General features: G+C 37.9%; 1 protein-coding gene across 1 annotated transcript; it reads right to left on the reverse strand.

The window, feature by feature from the left end:
* Positions 1 to 11,501: 11,501 nt before the first annotated feature.
* Positions 11,502 to 13,879, reverse strand: LOC112741397 (uncharacterized). The gene is made up of 5 exons (XM_025790369.3): positions 13,425 to 13,879; positions 13,194 to 13,360; positions 12,223 to 12,898; positions 12,047 to 12,138; positions 11,502 to 11,962 (listed from the first exon to the last, which is right to left on the reverse strand). Exons 1-5 carry the CDS (start codon positions 13,716 to 13,718, stop codon positions 11,824 to 11,826), a joined length of 1,368 nt encoding a protein of 455 aa, XP_025646154.1. The 5' UTR covers positions 13,719 to 13,879; the 3' UTR covers positions 11,502 to 11,823.
* Positions 13,880 to 21,086: the final 7,207 nt, after the last annotated feature.

Genomic DNA, 21,086 nt, shown 5'->3' on the forward strand with positions numbered 1-21,086 from the left:
CATGATGACAGAATATATTGGATCAAATTTTTGAGCCAAAAACACTCACACTAGCTTCATGTATTGCTAGTATTTTAGCATGATTAGAGGATGCTGCTGCAATCGTCTATTTCGTGGACTTCTATGATATAGTTGTACCACCATATGTGAATAAGTATCCTGTTTGAGATCTCCTTTTGTGTGGATCAGACAAGTATCCTACATCTGCATAGCCAACTAGTTGTGACATGGATCCATATGGATAAAACAATCCCATATCAACTGTTCCATGAAGATATCGAAAGATTTGTTTGATTTCATTCCAATGTCTTCTGATTGGAGAGGAACTATACATTGCTAATAAATTTACAGTAAATGATATATCAGATCGTGTATTATTAACAAGATATATTAGTGCCCAATGGCACTAAGATATGGTACTTCAGGATCAAGGATGTCTTTATTTTCTTCTTTAGGACGGAATTGATCAATTTCCACATCCAAAGACCTATGATCATTGGGGTACTCAAGGGATGTGACTTATCCATATAAAATCTCTTCAAAATCTTTTCTGTGTATGTTGTTTTATGAATAAAGATCCTATTTTTTGTATGCTCGATCTGCAGGTCGAGACAAAATTTAGTATTTTTAAGATCTTTCATCTCAAACTCTTCTTTTAGAACTTTTATAATTTTTGGAATCTTTTTAGGGGTTCCAATGATATTTAAATCATCGATGTACACAACAATTATAATGAAGCCAGATGCAGTTTTTTTATGAAAACACATGAGCAAATATCATCATTCTTGAATCCATTTTTGGCCAGATACTTAGTAAGATGATTACACCATATTCGTCCAGATTGCTTTAACCCATATAAAAATCTTTGTAATTTGATTGAGTATAACCCCTGTGAATATTCATTGGATGATTTAGATCAGATATGTTTAATCCTTTAGGGATTTTCATATAGATATCACGATCTAATGATCCGTATAAGGAGGCTGTTACCACATACATTAAATGCATATGTAGTTTATGGTATGCGGATAAACTGACCAAATAATGCAATGTTTTTGAATCCACTATAGGGGAATATATTTCTTCATACCGGACCTTTGTGAAAAACCTTATGCCACAAGTCGAGCTTTATAGAGTACAACTTCATTTTTCTCATTTCGTTTTCTCACAAATACCAATTTCTATCCAACAGGTTTTACATCTTCTGGTGTACGAACTATAGGTCCAAAGACTTCACGTTTTGCAAGTGAGTCTAACTCAACCTTCATACCTTCTTCCCATTTTGGCCAATCATTTCTTTGTCGACATTCTTCGACTGTTCTTGACTCAAGATCCTTACTTTCATGCATGATATTTAATGTCATATTATATGCAAATATTTCATTGATAATTGTCTTTTTTCAATCCCATTTTTCTCCTAAAAGACATAATTTATCGAGATCTCGTCATTTTCACAAATTTCAGGTACCTGGACGTCTTTTGGCGTCAAAACTATATCAGAATTTTGGACAACTGTAGGTGTCTTTACTATGTCTTTTTCAACAGGAATAGTATTTACCTCTTTTCTTTTTTGAGGATTTTTGTCTTTGGAACTGACAGGCCTACCACACTTTTGACGTGAATTTATTTCGGTGGCTATTTGTCCGACTGGGATATCAATTCGAATTGGAGCATTTTCGGCTGGTATATAAGATTTAGTTATCCTTTTTGTATCAGAAAATGTATCAGGCAATTCATTTGCTATTCTTTGCAAATGTATAATCTTTTGAACTTCTAGTTCGCATTGTCCTGATCGGGGATCTAAATGCATTAAGGATGATGCATCCCAATTAAGTTCCTTTTCAGGAAGCTTATTCTCTCCCCCTAATGTTGGAAATTTTGATTCATCAAAATGACAATCTGCAAATCGATATTTAAATACATCTCCAGTTTGTATCTCAAGATACCTCACTATAAAGGGAAAATCATATCCAACATATTTCCCAATTTTCTTTGGAATCCCATTTTAGTGTGGCAAGGTAGTGCAATGGGAACATATACCACACACCCGAATATTTTTAAATGGAAAATATTTGGCTGCTGGCCAAAAGCTAATTGCATAGGAAAGAACTGATGGTAACTTGTTGGTCTCAAACGAATAAGTGTCGCGATATGTAAAATAGCATGCCCCAAACCGAGGTTGGGAGATTTGTTCTCATAAGTAAGGGTCTAACAATTAATTGGAGACGTTTAATAAGTGATTCTGCTAACCCATTTTGTGTGTGAACATGAGCTACTGGATGTTCAACGCTTATTTCGTTAGCCATACAATAAGCATCAAAGGCTTGGGAAGTAAATTCAACAGTATTATCAAGACGAATTGCTTTGATTGGATTTACTGAAAACTGTGCTTTTAATCAAATAATTTGAGTAAGTAATCTCGCAAACGCCAGGTTGCGAGAAGACAACAAGCACACATGTGACCATCTCGAAAATGCGTCTATTAGGACCATAAAATATTTAAAAGATCCACATGGTGGATGAATACAACCACATATATTACCTTGAATCCTTTTTAGGAATTTAGAGGACTCAAATCTAATCTTTACTGATGATGGCCTTAAAATTAGCTTTCTTTGAGAACATGCAGCATAACAAAATTTTCTAGATTTGAGAATCTTCTAGTTCTTTAGTGAATATTAATGGGAGTTTTGATAATTCTCCGCATCATGGTTGTTCTCAGATGACCCAATTGATCATGCCAGGTTATGAATCAAGAGTTGTGATACATAACTTTTTTATTTTAATCGATAGTTGTTTTCTAATATAACTTTTTTATTTGAATCATGAGTTGTGATACATAAGTACTCATGATTTTTCTCATTCATTATTTCAATATGATATCCATTTCGGTGAATATCTTTAAAACTCAACAAGTTTCTTAGAGACTTGGTAGACAATAGTGCATTATTTATTATGAATTTTGTTCCTCTAAAAAATAAAATTATAGCTCTTCCGGAGTCTTCTATCACATTGTCTGAGCCAATAATAGTATTAACATATTCTTCTTTTGGTACAAGATGAGTAAAATATATATTATTTTTGAGAATGGTGTGCGAACTTACACTATCCGCAAGGCAAACATCTTCACTATATGTCTTTACTATTTTCTTCAAAGACAAATAATAATAGAATGAGTTGAAATATTTGTGCAGTAAAATTATTTTCTTAATTGAAAATATTTTTCTAAGTATAGTATATACTAAAAATTTTATTATTATTATCTTGACACATTCAATAATTTTAAAATTCATAAATATTTTATTAAACATTATTTATATACATCGTACTTGAAATTCAAATGCATAGAAAATAAAACTTAAGAAGTTTTTTACATTATTTATTTACATGAGTACTTAACAGACCAACATATTAAACTATTCCATCATTGATTAAATGACCAATATTTCCTTTAGGATCCTCAAAGAAATCAGATACTTCATAATGAGTGGTGTAATTTTCAGCAGCATCATTTGAAACAAAATTCGTCTCCTTTCCTTTGTCGTCCTTTTTCAAAGATACTTGATAAAGATCGACTAGGTGCCTTGGGGTACGACAGGTACGCGACCAATGACCCTTTCCACCACAACGGAAATATTTCTCCTCTGTTGAATTATTTTACCCATTATTTCTTTCTTTATCCCACTTCTGGTGAGATCCTTTCTTGTGAACATAATTTTTCTTCCTTTCATAATTTTTCTTGTTGCTAAAACCTTGTCATTTATCTCTTTGGGGTTATGATTTTCCGCATTTGCTTCAGGAAATAGGACGCCGACAGCTGGGCGCGTTTCATGATTTTTTAAAAGTAACTCATTGTTGCGTTCAGCAACAAGAAGGTAAGAAATTAGCTCAGAATATTTTTTAAATCATTTTCTCGATACTGCTGCTGTAGGAGCACATTCAAGGCATGGAATGTCGAGAAATTTTTCTCTAACATATCATTATCAGTTATCTTTTTTCCACATAATTTCATTCGTGAGGTGATTCAAAATATTGCTGAATTGTATTCATTTATGGATTTAAAATTCTGGAGACGTAAATGCGTCCACTCATATCGGGTTTGAGGAAGTATCACTGTCTTATGATTATACATTTTTTCAAGGTCTTTCCACAAATCTGCAGGATCTTTTAATGTGAGATATTCATTTTTCAATCCTTCGTCAAGATGATGACGAAGGAAGATCATGGCTTTGGCTTTATCCTTCTGGAATGCATTATTTTTAGCCTTAATGGTATCTCCAAGATCCATTGAATCAAGATAAATTTTAGCATCTAATATCCATGATAAATAGTTGTTTCCAGATATATCAAGAGCATTAAATTCAAGATAAGAGAGTTTCGACATAATGAAAATTATTATCTGAGTCTCCCTAAAATTTGATCAGAGTCACGTGCTGATAACGTGTTGTAAAATAAATAAATAAATAAGGAAGAGGTAATAAATATAAAATAAAGAAGTATAATTAGATAATTCTAATAGTAATATTCACCACAATTACTATTTCAATATAATAAAGATGATTAATATATTTACTAATATTATATATATAGTGTAAACTTAAAACCTACAAAGATAGAGAAAAGAGAAAATTATTGTATAAAGAGAGAAGAATGTTTTTATTATTGCTGTGTGTGTGTTATTCTTCATATCAGATTCTTTATTTATAGATGTACAAAAGTTAAAATTTTAAATGTAATTAATTTTAGTCTTTATTTAATAATCTGAACTTTTTACTTAAAAAAATTAGCCGCCCAAGCATTAGTGGACATCCACCTCATGCATCCTTATCACAAGAAAACTTTATTGCACCCTCTATATATGTAATCAATCGTGCTACGTTACCAAGATGAAATCTGCCAATATCTACCAATGATTATTGGGCTGGTTCACAAAGCCCACTTATTAAAAAAAACCACATCCTAAATTAACCCAGGTTAATCCCAAAGCCACTTGTTTACTCCTCTTACCCTAATTTACCATCTCTTCACTTGGTGTTACCGTTGAGACACACCCCATTCCCCAACTCCACTTTCAGCGCCGCAAAGGACGCCGGATTGCAGTTGTCGCCTGTCGCCTTTGTCAACGGAGTCAATGCCGCCAGGAAACAATACGCCGCCACTAACAAGAACGGTCCCACAGTCGCCCAAGTGACCCTGGCACCGCTGCATGTTGATGTCAGATGGGCTTTGAAGACGCATCCACACGTGACACCTTCAACGCGACGCCCTTTCGTAGCTCCGCCTCGAGACACGCTGCAGCGGGACTCTTCCGACCTCATGGAGACAATAGCATCCCCAAAACTCTTTGCCCGCCGCATCGCCAACCTAGCGTCGCTCCCTGTCTCGAGTTCGAGCCTGCCTCGTAGTGTGTCTTCCCTCCGACACCGGCGCAACAAAAGGTAAGTGGGTCTTCAAGGTTTTCACTAATTCCTGGTGCTATGAATCATTTGTGAACAATAAATTGGAGTTGAGATTGAGTCAATAATGGTGCTGTGTCTATTGCATGTTTCATTTAGAAAAATAGAAATTGTAAAGTAACTGTTTTTATTGTTGATATGGTTCCCAAGTTAACATGATTTACTATGCTGTGATCAACTATATGAAAAAGAAAAAGACACAATATATTAGAAGATTGATTTGTCTTTTTCCAAAATATAAAGTAGCATATTAAATACAAACTCCTGTTAATATCAATTTTACCCAAGTGCGGCAGTGACAATTAGGCTAATTTTTCTAAGTCTAAATAATTTGTAATGAAAATTAGATATATAATTATCATAGTGATGTCACGATTGTATGGAAAAAATGCTGCTGTCCTAATCACTGATATGATTTTTATTGGATGGATTTTGACTGTCATGTGGAATTTGGAACATATTTGTGATTCCCCTGCTATATAATAGTGTTTCCATTGTCAACTTTTTTGTTTCTTTTCTCCCATGTTTTGGTTTTATTATTCTCATGTATAATTTAGTGATATATTTAATTTAGTATTCAATAGTTTATTTTGTGAAGCATGTGCCTGTTATATTATTCAACAGTAAGTATATCACCTCCTTATGACAGTTTCCTTTAATATGGTATATTTTTTTTTCTATATCTAGCCATATATGTGCTATATTTGATGCATTAGATTGCCACTGTGAGCCTCATCATCTTAGTTTAGGGTAATTATCTATCTCGGATGTGTCTTCTGATTACTTCTTAAAATTACAACTTAGCTTGAACTATATCTAGATATAATACGTACATGTTTGAAGTTTGAAAAAAATGCATAAGTTAGTGTGTCTTGTGCCCAGTTTTATTATGACACACACAACAGCAGTAACTAGTATTAAATCTTTTTGCTTTTCTGAGCAGCTTGATGGAATAATCAATTCAATTTATAAGTTCCTATTTTTTGTTTTGCTTTGTAAAAGTAAGAAGGAAGTATAAAAGTAACATTGCGGTTAATAAATTCTTTGTGCATCAAGTAATAATTCACTTAATAAGTAGTAAAAAAAATAGCTTTAAAAACATATTTGCTTGTTCTTCAATTAATGCTTGTGATTTCATCGTCAACACATTTGCTCTTTTTTTTTTTTTTTACTTTGCATACCTTATTGTGTGTCGTGCTAAAGTTTCCTATGACACACAGAACAGCAAATTCACTTAAAAATTGGTGTATGTCTTGAGCATAATTAGGCTTGTTGAAATGTGGATAAAAGTCTTTTTCCATGCTCAGATTCGATACGTTGCCATTTAAATAATTGCTGTCTTCATTTTTTGTTCAAAAAATGCCTTGAGATCTATATAATTTTTTTGTAAATAGTTGGTTGCTTCATGGTTCACCAAGCGACAGGTGCAATGTTGCATATTGATACTATGGTTGGTGTGTACTGTGATCACATTTAGCTTTTATGCAATGTGTCTTGGAGGTTTTTTTTTTTTTTTTTTTTGCGTACTCAGTTTGAATATGTTACTATACATTTAGGTGGTACACGGTTGGTCTTACAAATTCGATTATCTCAATCTGGATTTGTGTGGGTGTTTTTAGTGTTTTCAGTGTTACACGATTTTTTGCTATCCGTTCCAAATTTACATACCTAGTTAAAATATTTTTTGAATACAGGCCAATGTCTGTACATACAAGCGATTCTTTAACATTGATTTCTACATGCAGGATATCATGAAGTTATACAGATTGGAAATAATCCTGGACATCATCCCATGTCACAAAAATACATCCTTTGGAGATGCCTTGCATGCCCTTGACAGCCGTGCTCAACCTCCTATGCGCCGCAACTAACCAAGGAACAAACGTATGGAGGTTAGGACACCATTCACAGCACCTGATACAAAGAGCATTCTACAGCGAGTTGGAGGAAAGCCGAAGAAAAGGATAACCAGAAGGAGATAAACATTGGAAGAAAAAGGCTCCATGTTACATCTGTGTTTACCTTGAGCGGGAATATCCTCACATCCTATGCTATATTTTTGTTGGGATTAGATATTTTACTTGTCTTACACAATGTGACTAGTTCTTTTGGATTCCTATGCTGTTTACGGGTAGTTACACTTTGAACCTTGATGTACTTAATTGGCAAATTGAACGATAATGCATGTCCTGTAGATATGAATTCTGTCTTTTGCACATTGGTTTCGGATAATTTTGTGCACAGGCTAAACAACTTCGGCGTTTTGAAGTATTTTTATTGCCAGTGAATAAACCTATCGAGGTTCCTAGATGTCTATGGATGTCTCTACTTTTTTTGGCCATACATTGTTAGTTATGTATTCTTCGCAGTTGACTAAAAACAGAACTATGATCTGGTGGAAGTGTCTTCATATACATGTAACTTTTTCATTATGTGTCTATCTTAGTCGTGTATTGTTGGCAGGTGTCTTTTCTCATATGTGTGTTTTGGGAGAAGTGTCTTTTACATATGTCTCGTTTGATCCGTTGTTTAACTTAGGATGTGTCTTTCAAGGAAAGTGACTTACTGCTGTGAGTTCTTCGGATGTGTGTACATATGGACGTGTCCTCTGCAGGAAGTATCTTCTGGGAGAGGTGTCTTCTGCTGCGATTTTATGGAGGTGTTTATAGATGGATGTGTCTTCTACTGGAAGTGTCTTTTAGCAGTGAATTTTTTGGAGGTGTCTATAGATGGATGTATCTTCCACTGGAAGTGTCTTCTGGGAGACGTGTCTTCTGCTGTGACTATCTGGAGGTGTCCATAGATGGATATGTCTTGTACTGGAGGTGTCTTTTAGCAGTGACTTTTTAGGAGCTGTCTATATATGGATGTGTCTTCTTCTAGAGGTGTCTTACACGAATGTGTCTCTCGTGTTTTCATGTTATCCCGGATGTGTCTTCCAGGACTCGCGTCAAATTCCGTCATGTCTTCCCGGATGTGTTTTCATGTAATCCCAGATGTGTCTTCCAGGACTCGCGTCAAATTCCGTCATGTCTTCTCCGGCAACTGCAAAGCCATTCAGAAAAAATATCATTCAATATAAAAAATACTAAAGTAATTAATTTCAAATATCTCGATAATTTTGCAACAATAATAAGATATGTTTCACACCTCATTACTGATTGGGGTGCATCATCCTCTATTTGAATTTCGTCTACAGATTCTTTCTCCTGAAATCGATAACTGAGCACATATCAACAAAGAAGATAAACATCGACCATTCGACACCCATAAAAACACTTCCAACAACCACTTATCTTTTGAAAATACCTATATTAAACAACCAAAACTAAACCGATAGAAAACACCAATATCCATGATCATAAGCATAAAAAACATAGAAAAAAACTACTCAAAACTGCAACCATAATCTCAACATGGTGAACAAAAGAATAATAAAACACATCACAAGTAGTAAAAGTAGCATCATTCTATGATTGTTCTAGCATAATTGAACGAAAGAATATCCACACCAATTCTAATTAAACAAACAAAATCACAACCTTTACAATAAAGTGTATCACTACTAATATCTCAACAATAAACACATAAAAGATAAGTTACAGATAGGCATAACCACATACGCTACTAACGCACAAATTACCTTGTCCACATGTGGTGTCTCATCTTCACTCAGAGACGGAACATTAAGGTCGATGGAATTAGAATGACCACCCACATCATATGCAGTGTCGTACGATGCTTCATCGCAAATTGATGGATCCATGGATGAAATGTAATACAATCGCCGTCAAGGGAATTGCGGTGACCGAAAATGGGCTCTCGAGGAAGGGTCTGTGTCACAAATCGAACGGTGATTTCAGATTCAAGTTGACATAAACGACTTGAGGACGGAGAGATTACCAGGGATGGTTGAGGATAAGAGGGTTCTGCGACACCTTCATGCACTGACGTCGTGGCTCTCTTCCACGGGGCTGTTGGTTCACTCAAGTGGGATCAGGGGGGAGAGGCAGTCACCGTCGAATGGTCTTGGCGGCGTCCCGGTGACTAGAAATGTTCACGATGGAAGGAGACACGGTCGGCGATGAGAACTAGAATTAGGGTTGCGTGATCGGATTAGTGTCGCGGGCTACTCTTTCAAAGTTCTATTCACCTCATGCACAGTTACAAATTCCACACTCTTTCTTAATGTTATTCATGGACCCTACTTTAATTCCTAATTAAGCCATTTAAAATTATTTAAATTCTTTTTAATTTGTGTTGGTAATAGTTGACAGACTCTCCTCTTGACAACGTATACTTTTCCATATGTAATATTCACACGAATTCGTGGCATTTTACTTAAGATTCAATATATAATGATTCACTATATGATTCAACCACAATAAAGCTTTTACTTTGTAGTTTAAAACTCACTCGAACACAATAATTTAATAACACATAAAAATGCTTAAACTTGTAATTATTTTTTAAATTTAAAGCATAATATTACTAATATTTCAGTACATGATATAACAAAGTATTTTTTTTTTAACTAAAGATAGGAGACTCGAACCCGCAACTGTTGCGGGTTCGAGTCTCCTATCTTTCTAAATTTTTAGCCAATGAGTTATAACTCGAATGGATATAACAAAGTATTTTGAATATTTATAAACGAAAAAATTGATTTTATTCTTCAAGAAATAATCACAAAATTAAAATGTTGGACCCTAATTCAATCAAGTCTCAACCTAGCATAGTTGGCTGATAGGTGTTATATTCTTATTCCGTTGTCTAGGAACAAAACAACGATATAAAAACTTCAAGCAGCCTTATATATATATATAAACACTATTGTATTAATAGACATTATCGTGTCTATTAATTCACTTTTTGTTTATTTAATAAAAAATACTATATATATATCAAAATTAATCATTATAGATTTGTATTTCATAAAAATTCTGTCTATAAAATGTTTACAGAACCAAATGAGTTTCAAAGGCATATCTGAATGCAGTTTAGTCTATGAAAAACAAAATGACTTTGTGTGTAAAGCATTGTATATATAACAGAACCTCTTGATACTGGAAGAAATAGAAATGCCATGCACATCAACCTAATTGTTAAGAATTATTGGCATGAAGATGGCAAGGATAGCTACTGATATTTAAAAGCTAAAAATATATTGACATGCAATTGACAAGAATTTGGTAGTTTTCTTATTAGAACTTGAGTTTGTTTTATTTTCTGCGTACATAATTTTGTCCAGACTTGAACTGGTTTTCATGCTTTGTGATGAAAATATTTATGTGGTCAACCGTCAACAATATTTCTGGTTATCTGTCTTGAAGCTTTCAAGTTATAATATATTATTTAAAATATTTCAAATAATAACAGTACTAAAATAATATAGAGCATTTTTTTTTGTTTGACATTATAAAATGTATAGTACTCTTTTTAATGTTTTTATGTATTAAAATGTATTTTATCAATTTTTATATGTTATTTTAATTTAGTAAGTAAATATTAATTTTATTATAAAATTAATTAAAAAATTTATTCAAATATCTAAAATAAAATGATAGAATAATATAAAAAATTATTTAAATTGATGTCTCTTTTAATAATTTTTTATCTAAAAGTGATTTTGAGTAGTATAATCCAAATAACATTTATTTTATTATAATCCATTTTGATATAAAGATTGCCAAACATAAATCATGTTAATACAAACTTATTTTTCATCAAAATTAAGTTTGCAAAATCACTTTTATACAAATTCCCGTTTACAAACTATAATCCAAACACACTATATGCCTTATGACTAATACTATAACTGGTATACAGGAGTGCATGGTGCTCATTTGAGATTATAAACATTATGTCATTATGATCAAGGTATTATGCACCATTACACAATCATATTTGGTCATAATCTAAGTTTTATATCTACTGTTTATATTATTGTAAAATTCATTGTTAAAGTGGAATCGATTCTGTTATTTTTTACGTTTTCATCAAAACCAGAACCAGAAAGAACAAATAAATAAAATAAGACCTGTATTCCATAGGAACTTGACCTAATATTACTATTTAAAATTTAGAAAACATGGCAATCCATAATTTTACATCCCATGTAGAATGTAGCCGCATTACATTTCTAAAAAGAGAAGGGATAACAAATTTAGAGATTCCCTCAACCTCAACTGTTATTAACAGGCAACAAAATGTTATAAATAATTATAAACATGAAACAAGGAGCTTTCTTCAATTTTTGGGTGGGGGGCAAATCACTTGTTAAATGATGATGATAATACACCTTGTTCAAGTAACAAAAAGGAAGGGTGCATTTAGAATGGGAGAGTAAGACTTGATATTAGCATTTTCAGGAGGGTCTGTTTCTCTTCCTTCTTGTGCCTTCCCGATGGCCTCTCATATTACTAGCTGTTATAAGTTTATAGTCAGAAGGAAGCATTTCATTCATCTTGCCAAATCTTTTTTCATAGAAGTCCCATATTTCGGACCTGTTCAAAGGGAGATGTTTAAACAACTTTCATAAAACACCAAGAAAACTTGAAGGTTTTAGAGTTGGGCATCTTGTTATTTACCAGTATGCCAGGAACTGATAGGGCTCATACTTTCCATAAATTTTTTCAACATCTGTTTGAATTGTTTTCAAGGTAGAATTTCTTGAATGAACCTGCAATAATGAACAAATCCCATACATATCAAGATTCAAGATCATTTAGCATACATGAAACAAGGAAAAGCAAGAAAACAACACCTGGTTTAAGTGTCTAATAGTTTCAGAATCCGTTGGAACGACATGGTAATATCCCATGCACATAAGTACATTTGCTCGAGTAAAAGGGCCGAATCCCTCAATTTGCTTTAGCCATTCATCCAGCTCCTCATAGCTGGATAAGCTTGCATCTTTGGAAAGTTCTTCAAGCTGTCCTAATTGAATTTTGCCTTCAACAATAGCTTGAGCTAGTTTTATTATACGACGTGCTCTATATCCGAGTTTGCATCGCTTTGCCAAAAACAGCTCATCAAGGTGCGCTAACTCACTAGGGGAAGGAAAATTTCCAATACGATTAAAAATCTCTTTCGGAGGGGATGAATCATCCAAACTTAGCTCCTTCGTCACTTCACAAGATTTGCAACCATGAGAACCGTTGTCATCTATATCTGTCATAAGCACATGATCTGTTTGCGAACTCCCATCTACTCTAAAATCTAATCTCTTCCTAGGAAGCATTTCTTCTTTTGCGGAAACACCAGACTTCCTGCCCTTTTTTCTGGATCTCCTGGATTCTTTTGTAGTCGGTGTTTTTGGAACAAAGTCTTCAGTCTCAACTTTTGGATTTCCTGAATCTGCACCTGCACAGGATGATCCATTTTGCAGTTCAAACTGAATCTCACAAAGCGCTTGAGCCATGCTCAAGGTCCTTGGCCACCTGAAAGAAAGGTTTTGCGAGTTACTTCAGCAAGTATGACATGACACGATGCAATCAACAAAAGATCCAAATCAAGATCTTTTCTGAGCTATTTGAATGCATCAATATAACAATATCAACTTCCACTAGTAAGCATTGTTCTACTAAGTAAAGTCCACTAATGGTTCAAAGTATAAAAGTGTCCCATTTACTAAACTATATCTAGGGTAATCTTGATTGAAAAGTAATCTAAAAAACTCAGATTTTCAGAGGCATTATGTCAAACACATGGTAGGCATGAGAAAAAGACACTCACTGACAGTTGCAGAGAAGGATACACTTGACCATATCCTCAAATAGCGTGGGAGACCTAAAGACCCTCCCGCAAAAGCTTCGATTCCGATCATCAGAGTGCAGCTTGGTGAACTCTCTCACGGCCTTGTCTTCCGCCTCGGACAAACGCAGCATCCTCGCCACCTGATCCTGAAAAAAACCACACCCGAAGAAAGCGGATCGAACCGAAAGAAGCAATTGAAGAGTTGGATACCTTCAAGTGGCGTTCTTGCTGAGAAGAGAGGGAGTTGATTCCCCGAACTCTAACATTGAGGAAACCGGGGCGATCAGAGTGCTGAGAAAGCGAAACGACGACGTTTGCGGAGGAATCAAGACGGAGGGGGCGGGTGAGAGTGTTGGAGAGTGGGTCCCAGTGGTTAGGTGCCATCATGAAGAGGCCATGGCTGCATACTGCTCTCTCCAATCGGAACGGCTCTGCTGTTGCTGTTGGCAGTGGAATTTCCATTTCGATCTCAGAGGGAGAATGAGAAGGTGAGAGATTCCGCATTGTTTTTGTTGTTCGAGTCTTCAACAATGCAATGCAATGGAGCTGTGAAATGCGGTGGTTGCGCCGCCGGGAGTGGCCGATATGGCGGGCGCTTGCGGAGGAGCTTTGTTAGAATTGCAGAGCGCTTGATGTGGGTGGGATTTACTATTATTAATTAATCATGGCTCATTTTGTAAAGGGAAAATATGTGCAATTATTAATTTTTTGAGAGACCAATATGCAATTTCAATTTTTTTTAGAAATCCCTTCGTCCCAGCCTGCATGGCTACATCTTTTGCACGAGATTTCTTTGTGATGCATGCAACCATTTTTCATACGCTTTCGCCACAGACCCAAGTCACCCAACTAGGAATGAATCAAACTTTAGTCAATTAATTAAAGAACAAATTTATTACACAAAAAAACATTTTTCTATTATTCAATTTTTTTTAATTTTAAAATAAAAAATAAAAAAATTGGTTTATATTATAATTAGTTTTTTAAATTTTTTTTATATTATTGTTAAGAATTACATTTTAAAAGGATAAGATAATTATTTACACACAAAAATTTGTGGATATATAAGATAATTGAATAGTGTTAGGGTGAAATGACAGAAATGTTCGTTCTTAGGGAGGAATAGCAGGGGAAAAAATGCTATATACCTGTTACGATGGGTAACCGGAGATTATTGGGTTGGATTAGTTTGGCTGGCCCAATCGTCTGAATGAGGAAGTATCCACGCGGATTGATGATCCAAGGCCCCCGTCCGACTTCGGTATGAGAAAATGGGGGGTGGTACCTGCAAAGACACTCCGATGCCAAAGTCAGCAAAGGGAGCAAAACAGGTCTAGAGAGTATTGGGTCTCTGTTATACCTGAGGAGCGTCAGTGTATTTATAGTGGTGAACCCATAACCACCGTTGGAGTAGTTCCGCCATTTAAGGTGGATAACCGTCCCTTTATCTTAGGGAAGTTGAGATATGGCTCCTGGAAGTGGGTAGAGAGATTTTAGGGGCAGTTACTCATTTGAATGAGTGCTTATCTGCCAGCTAATCCTTGTCCCCGACTTCTTTAGGGCAAGTCGTGGTAAGAACCGACTTCATAGAGAGAAGGTCGGTGTAGTGCGAGGCTCAATCCTTCGGATTGGGCCTTTCATCTGGACCTGGGCCTTATCATTGGGTCAGGGTATGAATAGTGCCCCTACTCGTAGCCGACTTGTGAGGGAACCGACGTGATTGTTCGGAACCGACGTGACTTTCGTGACTTTTGGTTTTCACAGTTACGTCTAATCAAACGTCGCGTCCATTAGAGGTTTGCGTAGGTATTAATTACCTTGGTAACGGTGCACCCATTAATGACCGCTTTTCGTTTTTACCATTATGCCCCTAACGTATCTATAAATACTTTCCCTCTCTTTCGTTGTTTCGTTTCTGCGATTTTCCAAATTTTCTTCTCATCCGTTCGTGGAGCATTTTTGCTTGAAGGCTTTCATTTTCCTCTACCTTTTTCCAGGCAAAGGTTGGTTCTTTCTCTCCTTCTCTTTTACTAAGTGCTTCTGTTTGCATGCTTTTTATTATTTAGAGGGAGAGAAGGTGACGTCGTAGGCTTCTGTTTGATTCCATGCCCCTTAGGAACTCTCGTTTTTGATTCTTTCCCTTTTCTTTTGTAGGTTTTCATCATACCTTAGGAAAGAATGTCTTCTGTAGAAGTTCTTGCTCAATGGGTCGATGTCACGGTCTTAGGAGAGGAACCTTTGGTCGATACCGAATTTATCACCAATCTTCGCACTCATCACCAAATTTGTACTTCTGAGGAGGATGAGCCGAAGTATGAATTGGTGGTCCCGGGTCCGGAAGACCGGGTTTGTTTCGGGAGGACTTCTGAAGTAGCCCCTCATTTCTTTTACATGTATGAGAGTATGATCACCCGTCTGGGCGTTTTTCTCCCTTTTTTTGATTTTGAGGTTGCAATCTTACGTCACTGCCGAGTTGCTCCTACCCAACTTCACCCCAACTCTTGGGGCTTTCTGAAAATCTACCAGTTTATCAGCCATGCTTTAGACTTTCCGACTTCCTTGAGAATTTTCTTTTATCTCTTCCATATGACCAAGCCCTTCAGTGGGCAAAATAACAAGCAACAATGGGTGTCTTTCCGAGCTATACAAGGTCGGAGAGTTTTCACCCTTTTTGATGAATCCTTCCATGACTTCAAAAATTATTTTTTCAAAGTTCAAGGTGTAGAGGGTCACCACCCCTTTTTCCTGAATGAGAATTCTTCTCTTCGCTTTTCTCTATACTGGTTGGAGGCCTCCCCCTGTGAGAAATATAGTTTGGATGATCTGGATGAAGTGGAGGCAGCCATTGTGGGGTTCCTCTGAGAAGTGTGGGGGAGGGCCCCATATCTGGATACCAAAAAATTTCTCCAGGGGTCGCCGACCTTTGTCCAGGCACAACTAGGTAACTTTTATTTTTCTACTTTGTTTCCGACTTGCGATTTGCTTTTACCGACTTGTCTGACTTTTTGGCTACTAATTGTTTGTTACAGAGATGGCGAAGAAGAACTCCAGTGAGTCTTACCAGAGAGTCCAGGAGGCCAAGGCGAGGTCCCGTGCCAGGACCAGCGGCGCCAGGGTAACTGGTCCTCCTCTTCCTCCTCCTCCTCCCCCTTCTTCCTGAAGTTTGGGGACTTCTTCTCAACCCATCGTCATTTCCTCCTCGGCTTCTTCTCAGCCACCCCTTCCTCCCCGATCTTCTCCTGAGCCAGAGAAGAAGAAGCGCAAGACTTTAGAGTCTAGCTCTTCTTTTGAAGGTGAGGCTAAGGTGGATGCTCCTGTATTTATCCGGAAATACATCTATCCCCATACTCGTATAGTTATGGATGATGTTTATATCCGGAACCACTTCATTATTTTGGCTCAGGAGAATGTCAGGGCGGCGGCGGTGTGCACCAAGTTTCTTGATATTTTTGAGAAGACTCCTCTTAGCTCTCTGGGTTCAACTTCGAGGGTTGAAGAGTTGGAGGAAAGGCTTCTCATATATTAGAAACATGAGAAGGAGTTGAAGAAGGAGGTCGTTGAGTTGAAGGAGGAGAGGGATGTCCTTCGGGAGAAGGAGAGCAAGTTACAAGCCCAATGCAATATGGAGGAGGGCTTGAGGAAGAAGGCCCAGGAGAGTTATTCGAGCTTGTTCGAGGACCTCGTGGCGGTGAGGAAGGACTTGTTGAATTCTCGGACTGCTTATCCCGAGTTGGAGGACTCTATTGCTGAAGGAGCCGAGGAGGCCTGGAGGATTTTTAAGGAGCAGGTCGGAGTCCTTGTTCCCGACCTTGATCTCACTCCTTTGGATCCTGACAAGATTGTCATTGATAATGCCATAGTTTATCCTCCTCCCTCCCCTAAGCCTGTCACTGATTCCGATCTGAAGACTCGGGGGCAGAGGATAATCGAGTCCCCTCCTCGTTCAAAGGATGCTTCGAGTTCATCAAGGCCTCATGGAACCTCCTCTCCGTCTCCTATGGATACTTCTCTCCCTGGTACTGATGGCGCTCCAACTACTCTTTCTGGCTCTGGTGGTGATCCGACTACTCTTCCTAGCTCTAGTGGTGATAATCTCTGAAAATTTCTTGGCTATATGGGGCCCGGTCTGTGGGTCCCCTCTTTTTAAACTCTTTTTATGTTTATTGTGGTGATTTGGTTGACATTTCTCTTGGCCTTTTGAGGCCGTAAACAAAATATTTATAAATACCCTTTTTTGGATAAGGGTTTAAGTTATCTTTTGTGTGCATGCTTTTCTGTTTTTGATACTTTAGGGAATTTCTTCGACCTTTTTGAAAACCTTTTTCTTTGGCTTGTCTGTCCTCCTGAGCTTTTCACTTTTAGGACATTCTTTTGGCTTTTTGATAGGTTTTTCGATCTCTTTTTCACTATTCCTTATACTCAACTTTGTGATTTATTGAGTTTCTATGACTTAGGTTATTTTTGCGATGCGTTTTCCATTCTACTCGGCTTTTCACTCCGACTTATGAGTCGGTATGTTTCCGAGTCTTTTACCATCAACTTTTATAACCTCTTTACACCGACTTGTACCTCGTCGTTTTATCCTGACGACCATCTAGGTCGGTTCATGGGATTTTCACGCTTTGTCGAGCTTAAGTCGGCGCGTTTCGTAGAAAGAAAAATAAACAAAAATGAATTTATAAGAGATATTGTAAAAGATCTTTATTTATTTGGGAAGGTACTTTATTGCTACTAAGGGTTTTTAATAGTCTATTCCCCCTTAGCCTCTACTATGATGCCTCATTAAAAACCCTTCTTCAGAAAAAACCCTTTGACTTTTGGGAAAAAATCGTGAAGTTAGGAAAAGAGTACATCAGTGAGTAGAGTTCGCTTTTAACTATAGTACCTTTTCATGTTACAAGAATGCCACGATCTTGGTAACTCGGTGCCGCTTAGATCGGTCACCTTATAATAGCCTTTTCCTAAGACCTCGCTAACTTTGTAGGGTCCTTTCCAATTGGCAGCGAGCTTTCCTTCCCCCGATTTGTTGACTCCAATGTCGTTTCTGATCAAGACTAAGTCGTTTGGGGTGAAACTCCTTCGAATGACTTTTTTGTTATACCTGGTAGTCATCCTTTGTTTCAATGCTACTTCTCTTATCTGGGCTTGTTCTCGGACTTCGAGGAGCAACTCAAGCTCCTCTTTGTGCCCCTGTATGTTCCCGATTTCATCATGGAGAATCACCCTTGGGCTTTGCTCACTGATTTCCACTGGTATCATAGCTTCTACGCCATAGACTAGTCGGAAGGGTGTTTCCCCAGTGGCAGATTGTGGCGTCGTCCGATAAGCCCATAACACTTGTGGGAGCTCTTCTGTTCAGGCTCCCTTTGCTTCTTGTAATCTTTTCTTTAGCCCTGCCAATATGACTTTGTTGGCTGCCTCGGCTTGTCCATTAGCTTGTGGATGTTCAACCGAGGTGAACTGGTGTTTGATTTTCATACTGGCCACTAGGCTTCTGAAGGTAGAGTCGGTGAACTGAGTTCCGTTGTCTGTAGTAATGGAATAAGGTATTCCATACCTTGTGATGATATTCTTGTAGAGGAACCTCCTACTTCTTTGGGCTGTGATGGTGGCCAATGGTTCTGCTTCTATCCACTTTGTGAAGTAATCTATTCCCACGATCAAGTATTTGACTTGTCCTGGCGCCTGGGAAAAAGGACCTAACAAATCCATTCCCCATTTTGCGAAGGGCCATGGAGAAGTTATACTAATGAGCTCCTCGGGGGGAGTCACGTGGAAATTTGCATGCATTTGGCAAGGTTGGCATTTTTTCACAAATTCTGTGGCATCTTTCTGCAAGGTCGGCCAGTAGAATCCAGCTTGGATTACTTTCCTGGCTAGCGACCTGGCTCCGAGATGATTTCCGCAGATCCCATTGTGGACCTCCTCTAGCACTTCAGTGGTCCTTGAGGTCGGTACGCACTTCAACAATAGCGTTGATATTCCTCTTTTATAAAAGATATTTTTCACCAGAGTGTAATATTGTGCTTCCCTCCGGACTTTCTTAGCCTCTTTTTCCTCCTTGGGGAGGATGTCGAATTTTAGGTATTCGACCAAAGGATTCATCCATCCGAGGTTTATCCCGGATACCTCAAGGACGTCTTGTTTGCCCTCTGCTTTCACTACAGAGGGCTCTTGGAGAGTTTCCTGGATCAAGCTTCTATTATTCCCTCCTGCCTTAGTACTTGCTAACTTGGAGAGGGCGTCTGCTCTGCTATTGAGATCCCGAGTTATATGCTTAACCTCGGTTTTAGCAAAGTGCCCGAGGTACTCCAGAGTTTTTTCCAGGTATCTCTTCATGTTTGGATCTTTGGCCTGATACTCTCCATTTATCTGGGAGGTCACCACTTGAGAGTCACTGTATATCATCACTTTCGTTGCACCGACCTCTTCTGCCAGTTTCAATCCTACAATCAGGGCTTCATATTCTGCCTGATTATTTGAAGCTGGGAATTCAAATTTGAGGGATACCTCTATTTGAGTTCCCCTTTCATCCACCAGTATTATGCCTGCGCCGCTTCCTGTCTTGTTTGAGGATCCATCTACATAGAGTTCCCATGTAGTTGGCTTTTCCTCTTGGTCTCCTGCGTACTCTGCTATGAAGTCGGTGAGGCATTGGGCTTTGATTGCTGTCTGGGTTTCATACTTCAAGTCAAACTCGGAGAGCTCTATTTCCCATTGAACCATTCTCCCTGCAACATCCGTCTTCTGGAGGATTTGCTTCATGGGTTGGTTCGTTCGGACTCTTATTGTATGTGCTTGGAAGTAAGGCCGTAGCCTTCGTGAAGCTATTACTAAGGAGTAGGAAAACTTCTCTAGTTTGTGATACCTTAGCTCGGGACCCTGGAAAACTTTACTGATGAAGTAAACTGGATGCTGTCCGACCTCGTCCTCCCTTATCAGGGCTGATGCGACAGCTTTGTCTGCTACGGACAAATATAGGACGAGATCTTCCCCGACTAGAGGTCGGGTTAGGATTAGTGGTTGGCTCAAGAACCTTTTGAACTCCTGGAACGCTCCTTCGCATTCTGGAGTCCATTCGAACTGGCGTCCCTTTCTTAATAAAGAAAACAGTGGAAGGGATTTGAGTGCTGATCCTGCCAGAAACCTGGAGAGGGCTGCAAGTCGGCCATTTAATTGTTGAGCCTCTCTTAAGCAAGTTGGGCTCTACATTTCCAGGATAGCTTTACACTTATCGGGATTTGCTTCAATCCCTCTCTGTGTTAGCATAAAACCTAGGAATTTTCCAGCCTCTACCGCGAAGGTACACTTTGCGGGATTTAGCCTCATCCCGTGTAACCTTAGGGTGTCGAAGACTTGCGAGAGGTCTGACAAAAGGTCGACTTCTTCCCTGGTTTTCACTAGCATGTCGTCCACGTAGACTTCCATTAAGCTCCCCAGGTGAGAAGCGAACACCTTATTCATCAGCCTTTGATATGTGGCCCCTGCGTTTTTTAATCCAAATGGCATGACCACGTAGCAAAAATTGGCTCTGGGCGTGATGAATGATGTTTTCTCCTGGTCCGGCTCATACATCGGGATTTGGTTATATCCCGAGTAGGCGTCCATGAACGACAAGTATCGATATCCCGAGCTAGAGTCTACTAAGGTATCAATACTTGGGAGTGGATAAGGGTCCTTGGGATATGCCTTATTTAAGTCAGTGTAGTCGACACACATTCTCCATTTACCATTTTGCTTCTTGACTAGCACTACATTTGCTAGCCATGTTGGATATTTGACTTCTCTGATGAAGCCGGCTTCTAGGAGTGCCTGTACTTGCTCTTCCACCGCTAGAGCTCGTTCCGGGTCGAGCTTGCGCCTCCTCTGTTG

This window comes from Arachis hypogaea, chromosome 14 (assembly GCF_003086295.3).
Source record: "Arachis hypogaea cultivar Tifrunner chromosome 14, arahy.Tifrunner.gnm2.J5K5, whole genome shotgun sequence".
Classification (NCBI taxonomy): domain Eukaryota; kingdom Viridiplantae; phylum Streptophyta; class Magnoliopsida; order Fabales; family Fabaceae; genus Arachis; species Arachis hypogaea.